General features: G+C 39.5%; 1 protein-coding gene and 1 pseudogene across 1 annotated transcript; one reads left to right on the top strand and one right to left on the bottom strand.

The window, feature by feature from the left end:
* Positions 1–395: 395 nt before the first annotated feature.
* Positions 396–6,635, bottom strand: LOC148015498 (hsp70 nucleotide exchange factor fes1-like; annotated as a pseudogene).
* Positions 6,636–9,915: 3,280 nt separating this feature from the next.
* On the top strand, positions 9,916–11,340 carry LOC148015499 (uncharacterized). Its single transcript, XM_087665598.1, has 2 exons — positions 9,916–9,976; positions 10,019–11,340. The coding sequence occupies exons 1-2, from the start codon at positions 9,958–9,960 to the stop codon at positions 11,302–11,304; spliced, it is 1,305 nt and encodes a 434-aa protein (XP_087521724.1). The 5' UTR covers positions 9,916–9,957; the 3' UTR covers positions 11,305–11,340.
* The last annotated feature ends 219 nt before the right edge of the window (positions 11,341–11,559 follow it).

Raw genomic sequence — 11,559 nt, forward strand, 5'->3', positions numbered from 1 at the left:
CAACACTGTCACAATAGGGTGACAAGACTATACCGGTCATAATGCTCTGTTCTGAGCCACTGGATTCACCATCCACATAAGAGTGACCTGCATTCACATCAAACATGGGCTGATCTACCTTCTCTTTTCCTTTTCGTGATACCTGAATACCACTATCTGCATTGCTGATTTTTCTCCTTGTATATGCCATCAAAATCTATTGTCTTGCACAAGGCAAAGGAGCTCAAGGAAGGAAAGACCTCTCAACTACACCAGGAGCTAGGGATGGGCTTCTTGCATAGTCAATCACACCCTTTATGCAGGTGCAGTTGGAGCATTTAGTGGAGTGGTGATTGGGATTGTTCGAAGGGCAAAGTCCTTTTTGACTACTTGCACCGCGACTGGAACAAGCTGTGTTATAGCCTTGTAGAGGAAGGCTCATCATAACATGCTTGCCACAAGGAATCTAGCAGTGCACGCTCTTCCTTCACTGTAACCGGCTCTTTAGGTGTCATAAGTTGTATTTTTTTTTCAATTTGGGACTCCAAAGCTTGCTTGAGTTGAGTACTATTTTCTAAACGGCCTTTCCTGTCTAATCAATCTCCATGAGACTCTGTAAGGCTCCTTGGCGAATATCCGCATCAGTGCTGTTCACAAGACTTGTTAGCAACCTAAGAAAGCCTAGCTCCATTGCAACACTACTGTCATTAGGATTCTCATACAAGAGATAATGCAATACTTGCAGACCTTTCTGTTGCAATCTTGGGTTTTTAGAAACAAGAGCTTCTTTAAGACCAGCATATCCATTTGCCAAGTGAAAGGCCACAATACTAGGTTTGTTGTTCCAAAGAAGAGATGATAAAGCAACAAGCAACTTGGTGTGCACTGTTGGGTCAAAATCTGACATGAAATTGGACATGATGGATTCAAAGTCCTTGCAATCCATAATAAGTTACTGACATTGAGGGTTGTTTTGCACCATAGTGGCAATAACTTCAGATGCTCTTGATCTAATCAAAGTATTTGGAATTTTTCAAGTAATTTAGCAAAGGATTTAAACCTCCTATAGCATTTAGATCATTTGCCATATCAATAGGCTTCACATGAGTCTACAACTCCTCTAAAAGACCTTGCAAATCTTCAATTAATACACCTTGAGCTTCAAGCACTTCTTAAAGCATGCTTATCATCATTGTGATTTCCTTCATCCTTTTAAACGTTAAGTGTCTAAATTCATTGGTGTACTCACTCTAATAGGTAGTTCACACTAATTCACAAAAGAGTCGTTATATGAAAATACTCTATTGATCAAATCACTACTAGCATATTCTTGTGAAAACACATTGGGATTAGACACTGACATTGAGCTAAAAGCCGATTGATAAAATCTTCCCACACTTGAAATGGTTTGCCTACATCACTTTAAAATGTCCAATGTCAATGTACTCCAAACCCCAATTCTATCCAAAGAAATATGTATCCATCCTGTATGCACAAGTCATTGCACTACTCAAAAAATCCTAAAATTTATGTATCCAAAGATCTATGCCATGTATGTCAAAGAGAGCTTGTCAAGACAAGGCCATGTACCCATTAGTAAAAGCATGTACCACACATCAACAAAAGGGATAAAAAGCACGACAAAAGTAAAGGAGCATGAAGAAAATACTTTCCCCTGCTACAACCAAACAAAGAATTTCCCATAGTGGATCTCCCGTAGTGGATCTTGTTTCCTATATTGGATGTAAAAACTCTACCAAATATGTAAATTTTCAAGCCTTAACTTGACCAGGCTACCAAAGAGCTAGTCTCTTGGTCCATGTTCACATGTAGGGGGGGCAAAAGCTAGCAAGGGCAAAGACTCATCATTTGAGGGGGGTGTTGAGAATAACAGATTATGTTTGCCCATAAGTGGCTTTGTGTGAGAGATATGACAAAGATATATGCTCTAGAAGCTCTAGGAAGAGATGTCCAAAATCCCGTAAGCACAGATGGTACATAGATCGGATGCCGTAAGCGCGCGTAGTGAGAGTCAGAAGGTCCCCAAGAACAAAAGAACTCTACTTTTTGCACACCAATCAATGTAGAAAGCTTGCATGACATGAATAAGAGACCAATTGGGTGCAATCTCCCCCATGCCTTGTATGAGCGCTCCACAAAGCATGTATTTCATATATTAATCATCTTCAAGCTCAAATAATAGCCCAAATTACAAAATAGCACGCTTTAGCTTTTGAGTTTGCTTTTGTGCCAAATAGAGAATTAAAGCTAATGGGCGCCAAGAAGTTGGGCGAATCCAAATACAATGTCCAAATACAAATATCTAAATCGTGCGCCCATGCGCATACAGAAATAATAAATAAATATCAAACACCTTGATAAATAGGTGCAACAAAATATAGGCGCTATGCCTATGGTATGCGCCCATCAAAATATTGATGATAAATTTGAATACACACTATCCTCCAATGCTTTCCACTGCCACCATTGCTATCTCTACACATCAACTGAAGCATTCACAATCGTTAGTAAAATAATACAATTAAACCGACAAAAGTGAATACCTAGCAGTCTTCAGCTACATAAATAAATTAATTGGTTAGAAATCAATCCTAACCTTAATTTATCACGAGTGCGCACTCTAAACTCATAAACGTTTATTAATTAAATATGTATTTTGCAGAATCACCCGCTATGGAATCACCCATGTACACATAAAATTAACAAAACGCCTGAAAAGGATAGGCGTCCCCATTGACTTCTCGCACAAAGAATCCACTTTGTGTATGAGCCCTGGTAATAAAAGTTTACAGAATCCACGGTAAAACCTCACGGAATTCACCCTGGCACGGAATCCACCGTGTAATGTGCCTCCTGGCATCATACCCCTGGGGTGGGATAGCAATTGTCCTCAATTGCTATTAGCTCAATGTGGAGCTAACAGAGTGGGGAAAGCATTTAAGTCTCTAGTGTGCATCCATTGGGCCTCTTCAACAGGATGGTTTTTAAACTTGACCAAATATCTAGAATATCTACGGCCAGTTCTAGTGGTCATGAATTCAGTATCTATAATAGTTTTAGGCTCAAGGATTTCAGTCTCTTCATCTAACAAAGGTGGGTTTTCATAGACAGGGTGTACAGGTAATTGGCCTCTAAAGGGTCGTAATAAACTGATATGGAAGGTGTTGTGAAGTTTCCAATGTTGTGGTAGTTCTAGTTTAAATGCATTGTCATTGATTTTGTGTATGATCTTGAATGGTCCATAGAATCTAGGTGCTAATTTCACTACTGGGTGTTTATCTACACTTTGTAATCTACGTTTTTCTATGCGTAACCAAACATAATCATCAACTTTGAAATTCATGGCCTGTCTTTTCTTATTTGCTTGCTTTGTATATGATTGCTGGGTTTTGGCAATCATATCTTTAACTTCATCAAAAATAGTAGCGTGCATGTTAGCAATATCATCAGCAGTCTGAATTTTATTTGATAATGATGCAACAGGTGTAGGCAATCTATATCCATAAATAACTTCAAATGGTGCTTTCTTTGTAGCTGTGTGTGGTGTATTGTTATATGCAAACTGAAGTAAATGTAGATGTGTATCCCATGTGTTTGGTTTAGAAATAGTGTAAGCACGTAAAAGATCTAAAATAGTACTGTTAGTAGCTTCTGTTTGACCATTTGTTTCAGGATGAAATGCAGATGAAAAATCAATCTTTGTTCCTAAGTTAGCAAACAAAGTAATCCAAAAATTATTACAAAATCTAGAATCACGATCAGAAATAATAACTTTTGGTAAACCATGGTTAGTAAAAACAGTTTTCAAAAACAATTGAGCTGCTTGAGATGCAGTTAAATTTTTTTTGCATGGAATAAAATATGCTTGTTTGCTAAACCTATCTACAACAGTCCAAATCATATCATGGTTAGCTTTAGTGTTAGGTAAACCAGTGATAAAATCCATAGAATTTTGTTCCCATGGTCGTGATGGAATAGATAATGGCATCAGTAAACCATATTGTTTACCATGGTGTCTTTTAACTCTTTGACAAACTAAACATTCAGAAACAAAACTAGATACATCAGTGTCCATATGTGGCCAATAAAAATCTTCAGTCAATGTACGCAAAGTAGATATAATACCTTTATGACCTTGATATGGAGGACAATGAATCTCATGCAAAACAAATGATCTAAATGGAACTGTCACACATAATCTCTTTTCATAAAACATGAATCCATTATTGTAAGACAGTGAATCAATAGGAATCCAATTATTTGTAACTAATTTATTCTAATCAGCTTGAAAAGCAAGATCCTGATTATAAGTATCTTTCATAGGGATAAGGGAATCAAATGATATCACAGAAATATTATGAATTGTCGGTCTTCTACTTAAAGCGTCGGCTACTACATTCTCTTTTCCTGGTTGATATTGTATAAGGGGATGAAAACTTTGAATGAAAGCTGCCCATTTAATATGTCGGTCAGATATTTGGGGTTGACTAAGAAGATGTCTAATGCTTTGTTGCTCAGTTTTAATCATAAATTCAGAACCCATTAAATAATGTTTCCATTGACGTAAGGCTTGTACTACAGCTAGCAATTCCTTATCATATGTAGAATATTTAAGTTCAGATGGTTTCAGTTTACAGCTAGATTAGGCTATGGGATGATTATCTTGCATAAGGATGGCTCCTATTCCAGATCCACTAGCATCAGTAACTACTAAAAAGAATGATCTATTGAAATCAGGTAGTTGTAATACAGGAGCATGGGTTAATGCATGTTTCAATAAATCAAAAGATTTTTTTTGATTGTCAGACCAGTTATACGCAATACCCTTCTTTAAAAGTTTAGTCAAAGGTAAAGCAAGTAATGAAAAATTTCGCACAAACTTTCTGTAAAAACTAGCAAGACCTAGAAAAGAACGTAACTCATGCACATTTTTGGGTATGTGCCAATTTAAAATTGCTTCTATCTTTTTAGGGTCAACCTTAATACCTTCTGATGAAACAATGTGTCCTAGATATTCAATTTCTATTTGAAATAATTCACTCTTTTCCGGATTAGCATACAATTGATTATCTTTAACAACTTGAAAAGTAAAGACAGATGTTCATAATGCTCATTCTCATTTTTACTGAATATTAATATATCATCAAAGAATACTATAAGACAATGCTGATATTTCAGAAATATGTGATTCATCATGCAACTAAATGTAGCAGGTGCATTAGTTAGACCAAAAGGCATCACTAGAAATTCATAGTTTCCAAATTGTGTTCTAAATGCAGTTTTGAATATATCAGATTTATCCAATCTTACTTCATGATAACCAGATTTAAGATCTATCTTACTACATATAGCAGAACCTTGTAATTTATCCATAAGATCATCTACCCTAGGAATTGGATATCTATTCTTAATAGTAATTTTATTCAAGGCACGATAGTCAATGCACATGTGATAAGTATTATTATTATTCTTCTTTACTAATAAAACAGGTGCACCAAATGGAGAACTACTAAGTCTAATTAATCCTCTGCTAAGCAATTCCTCAATTTGATTTTGAATTTCTTTCTGTTCAATTTGGTTATGCCTATATGGTGCTTTACATGGTGGTTGTGTACCAGGAATTTGTAAGAAGTTGGAAATAGTTTAAATGTTGATAATATGCCATGTCACACTGACATTGGTATATAAGGAGATAAGTTGTAATTTTCCACATCTTTTGACATATCAATACATTTACAATCTTTCTCTCCCTTCTTGCTCCAAGCTTCCATGGTTTCTTCATCTTTCATGTCTTTCTCTCTCCAATTCTAGTCTTTCTCTCTCCTCGTCACTCTATTTCTCTCTCTTCCTGCAGTCTTTCTCTCTCCTCTACAGTCTTTCTCTCTCCTCTTTATCTCTCCCTAGTTCTCTCTCTGACAAGTGGTATCATAGCCTAGTTTTCAGATCCTTCCTTTCTCTCTTCTTCTTTACATTTAGTTTCTTGTCAGTTTCAAGAAACCTTACTGGGGGTTTTGGGTGAAGGAGGTCACTACAGAATTTGACAGAGGTCTAAATGGGGTTACTCTCCAAAAGTGAGTCTTCTTCTTCTTCAACTTTCAAGCTTCTCTTCAAGCTTTCATGGTGCAACCAAGATCTCTACTTCATTTCTTGTCACGATCTTCATCTCTCTGCTACAATGGATAGCATGGGACATTTCCCTGCTTGCTAAGCTTCAGATCAAGCACCACATATAGCAGTATTCAGAGCTTTATCTTCCTTGCTATCTAATCTTCATCTTACTGAAGGGAGCACATGGCTTCTTTCGTGTTGCAACGTCAGCCTTTCCTTCTCCAAATCAGACGCTTCAAATGATGGCAGCTTTAGCTCCTCGACTGCCACGAGGAAGTTCCGAACGTTCTCCAAATGTTGATATGCAGAAAGTGCCACCCCTTTTGGAGGCGGGCTTGAGAGTATAGAATTCTCCACAATCTTCGGTACAACAACCGAATGGATTTTGTTGGTTCTGTACGTGCATTGTTTGCTGCGTCAATCCTGCCTGCATCTGTGGTGGATAGTCCCTTGGATGTGTAGTGGTACAGAGGCAATCCATCTACACCAAAGAAGGGGGAGCCGCCATGGAACTTCCCATTTGGCATTGTAGATAGGCAGCTACCTACCTCGAGGGACAAAACAGCTGGCTCGTACTACTGCAGCATCGCCTTCCACGAAGCCTACCTACAGGGTAGTAGGCCACGCAGGCACAAAGCACAAGGTACACGCACCTGGTGTGCGGCCTGCGAAGCAAACGTCAGGGTTCTCTCAAGAAGATCGGCCTAGAATCAGGCAGAAGGGTTAGAAACCTGCGGATAAGGAATGGAGGAAAGAAAAGATGGCACAAGACTCATGAACGAGTGAGGATACAAAGGAATCAGACAACAACACAGAGAAGGATCTGCCATGGCCACATCACTCATCTCGTGACTCATAGTTTTCAATGGCAGGTAGATCAGAAAGTGCATCTCCAAGGGTTAGAGCTCTCAACAGTTTAGGCTTGTCATTCTCATCATAGGCCACCACATTGCACTCCCACTCCTGCCGCCAGGGTTGATAGAAGTAGGAAGGCAAGAAGGATCTGCCATGGCCGCATCACTGCAGTACTCGATTAGCTTGGGTTCAGTTCAGGAGGAGCATGTCACCAATACCAGGAAAAACCCTTGTGGATGTTGCTACTGCATTGGTTGGCCTGTAGCAATAGTGCCTCTGAGGACCTTGCAATGCGCCAGGGTTGACAGAAGCAGGAAGGCGAGAAGCTGTCTTTGATCAGGAATTCATCAACGTGAAACTCTTTGACTACAGGGGCAAGAAGTATGTTGTGCTCTTCTTCTACCCACTTGACTTCACATTCATCTGCCCCACAGAAATCACTACTTTCAGTGACCGTTATGCAGAGTTTGAGAAGCTGAACACTGAAGTGCTTGGTGTGTCTATTGATAGTGTGTTTTCCCACCTTGCATGGATCCAGACTAATAGGAAGTTTGGAGGTTTGGGTGACTTGAAATATCCACTTGTTGTTGACTTAACAAAAACCATTTCGAAAGCCTTCAGTGTCCTCATTCCTGGCCAGGGTGTTGCCCTTCGAGGTCTTTTTTTTTAAAATCATTGACAAGCTTGCAGGCATGTGTGGGAAAGTTCTCTAGTCAAATGAGCAACTCCTCTGCTTCAGCTGTTTCACCTCTGCTGGTTGAGCTTCTTGAGCTACACAAGCATGTGTGTGACATTATACAGCAGCCAGTACAGGACCAATGCTGCAAGGACAAGAAGCACATTCCTCTCACTCTTGATCACTGACTTAGAGCGCTTTGCCTGCTCCGCAAGGGAGCAGTCTAGCCCACAGCAAGTCGGTAAGCTGTGCTCGTACTTCCAATAGATGTCCAACAGGAGGAACAGGAAAAATGGCACTATGACCAATAGATGTCCAACAGGAGGAATAGGAAAAATGGCACTATGGCCAGTAGGGGCTGCAGAGAGTTCTTGGATACCACAATTATGCCCTTTCATAACCTTCCAAGGCCTGACATTGTTACCATCAGTAACATAATGGCTTTTGCTCCAACCACATAGATTAGCAGAGCCCACTCTAAGGCCATGAAGAAATTCTGTGTCTATTTGGTATCTTTAGCTTCTCTGATTGGCAAGAGATTATAGCTCTTTTCACAAAGATGTCTGTTATCCTACAAGGGCAGACCCTGATTTGAGGGATACCCCATCCGAGCAAGCAGAAATATGGGAACCTCGATCTCTACATACTTTCTACATATGGGTGAGTATGTGTGCATGTTGTATTTGTATGTTGACACAGGAAAAATAGCATAAAGCCCTTTCTTCTGTGAGCTGCACAAGAGTTTCAAGTCATGACAGGCGGCGTCATCAATGTAGGAGGAGTGGACAAGTTTGCCGGCCTCGACCCATGGCCTCTGTGTCTCTAACCTGAGAAGAGTGTTGCAAAAATCAGGCCTTCATTTTATCGTGCAATCTCAATCATGGGCTCATAAAAGGGGCTGAATCCTGGTGAATTCTGGGGATCTCGATAACTCCTGCACGTGAGGAGGTGGGTCTCAGGATTGTGCATTACACCAGTGCTCCCAGAGTGCTAAGCAGGGTAGAAATCCCAGAGCTTGAGGTCATCTCTTAAGCAGTTGCAGGATTCTCTTTGATGAACTTTGCAGCACAGGACTCATCTAGCTCAGTCATGCACATTTTGAGAGTGTAGACAGGGTCAGAAGATAAGCCTTTATCAGTGGCAAATGCATCGCTCAGTTGTGACACAATGGTGCATTCCGCAGCGTGTAGGAGGACATCCAGTTCCATCCGTGAGAAATTCCCTACTTCTTTGCTGTCCGACTCTGGTGAACTTCCTGCTGTTCACACTATCTGAATGGTCACAATTTTCGATCTGAAAGTACTACTATTCAACAAATTATCCGCTGCTGCTCATTCTTCTCATTGTGGTCAAAATGAGCTATAGTTCATCTATTATTGATAGCCCTTGTTGGCCATATCATTCTTGATAGATTACTCCTGCTACTTAGCTAAAACAGGCACCGTTGCTACTGGTTAAAGTTGAGTTACTGCTGCCAAATCTTGGCTGAACATGAAGTCTGTCGCTCTTATTGCCACAAAGAAACTACTTCACCTGTATAAAATCTGTGGGAAATTAGGTGCAATGGCTCCCAGGATCATGCTGTGTTTTGCTAATGCAGTGCGTTTTTTATATTGGAAGGAGCAGTAGCTTACAAATCATTTACCCCAGATATTGGAAGCAACTTGGATATTTCAGAAGAGCTAAGTGGACTCTCTGATATCTACTTTTAAATTTAGAAAAACATTGAGTCTTGGTTGTTGCTACAGCTGTTGCAGGGACAATGGCTCCTGAGATCCAGTAACTTCGTCAGTTACATAGACTACACATGCTACCCTTGTGTTGTAAGTCCAAACCTCAGCAGCAACAACATTGCACTTGAGGCTTGTGAGAACAACAGAGATATTTGACAATAGTCCTGGTCAATCAGTGCCAGTCAACTTTATGGATGTGTGTTCAACAATTGATTGAACTCCCACAGTATGCAAGAAGTACTCAAAACACTTGGAACAGGGCCAAAACAGGGTGCAGTCCAAACAGGGACAGCTTTGGAAAAGTTGCTACAAAAATTAGTAGCATCATTCTAACGACAAAGAAACAACTGGAAGTGATACTAGTTATCATAAGCTTCGAGTGGAACCATCAAACGTCTCATTTGGACACATATTTCTCGAGCTAGAGCCTATTTGGTACCGGCAGTTCACTAGCAGTTTACTGTGGACAGTTCTGGAAATTCTTAAACAGAGAGGGCATATCTCTTCAACTTGACTGGAATGGCAGCAGCTAAGAACAATAGTTCCAGCTCTAGTGAACAACGTTGGCTTTAAATACATGCTAAAATGGACAAACTTGGACAAGGTTGGCTTCAAACACAGGCTAAAATGGACAAAATTGGACAAGGTTGGCTTCAAACACAGGCTAAAATGGACAAACTTGTACAAGATCAGCTTCAAACAAAAGCTAATATTGACAAACTTGTAGTTTCGATTCAACAGTGTATTGCACTTATGGAAAAAACAATAGGACCTGAATCAAATGCTTATGTTCATGGCCAGCATCAATATGCTGATGGTACACTTGGATCAAATGCTTATGCTTATGGACAGCATGTATATGCTGATGGTACACACTATGATCTACATGCATCTTATGAATATGAACAACAACAATATGCAAATGAATATGAGCAGTATGCAAGTACATCTGGACAGCATGTTAATGCTTATAAATATGATGTACCATATCATAATGCAGAGTATCATTCCATTGAACCTTGGCAGCAGAATGGTTATTATGGTCAACATGCTTATGCTTATGAGTATCCATCTCTTCAGCAAAATAGTTCTTATGGATGTAACAGAAATGGTTATGCTTATCAGTACACTTCTAGCTTTGATCAACAACAAGCAAGTGATTATGACCAATATAGTGGGATCAATGATCAAAGGCAACATGCTTATGAATGTGAGCAGCAAACTGCAGTGGAAACAACTGCATATGCTCAACCTAACTGTCCCTCTGATGTGCAGCAGGACTATTATCACCATATGCAGTATGGACAGCATGAGCAATATGGTTATGAGTATGGACAGCCATCTGTTGTACATGATGAGCATGGACAGCCATCTGTTATGCATGAGCAGCAAGATGACTATGAGCAGCATGTCAAAAATATCATAGAGCTGACTAATGGTGATGAACAGGTGTGTAAATTGCTATCTAAAGCTAAACGTGTTAGACACCTTACTAGTGATACAATACGGGAATTGCATGCTGCGGGCTTATGCTATCGTTGTGCTAAGCCACTATCTTGTAACCACCAAGCCACATGTAGTGCAAGGTCTGCCAAAATAATCTTGTTATTCGAATATTATGATGTAAATGATGAAGAACATCTTGTTGAAGATGATGAAGAACATCTTGTTGAAGACCATTCTGGTATGAGTCCACAACAAGAAGTTCAACAACAAGAAGTTCAGTTCAAGAAGGCAGATTATGGACAGCGTGTGGACTTGGAAGACCATCATGCAATGGAGACTTTGTTAGTGAGTACTATCATGATGATCATATTTCCAGCAGTATTTGATTTCGATCTTATGAAAGTTGATCCTATGCATGGCAAAGATACAACTTTTCCTTTTGATCCGGGAGGTTACAGGCTGATTTTGACCTCCTGTATAGATTAGTACTACTATTGAGTATTAGGTAATCTTTTCTTTTATCCCTTGTAATGCTGTATAGAGTAGTACTCTGTTCTATCCATCTCCTCTTTAGTTTGTTTCTAGGTTTGTTTTTGAGGACAAAAACTTTTGGGAAGGGATGGATTGTAAGAAGTTGGAAATAGTTTAAATGTTGATAATATGCCATGTCACACTGACATTGGTATATAAGGAGATAAGTTGTAATTTTCCACATCTTTTGACATATCAATACGTTTACAA

The sequence above is a fragment of the Lygodium microphyllum genome, chromosome 24 (genome assembly GCF_053477565.2).
Source record: "Lygodium microphyllum isolate KBCC chromosome 24, Lygodium_microphyllum_v1.1.10, whole genome shotgun sequence".
NCBI classification, from domain to species: domain Eukaryota; kingdom Viridiplantae; phylum Streptophyta; class Polypodiopsida; order Schizaeales; family Lygodiaceae; genus Lygodium; species Lygodium microphyllum.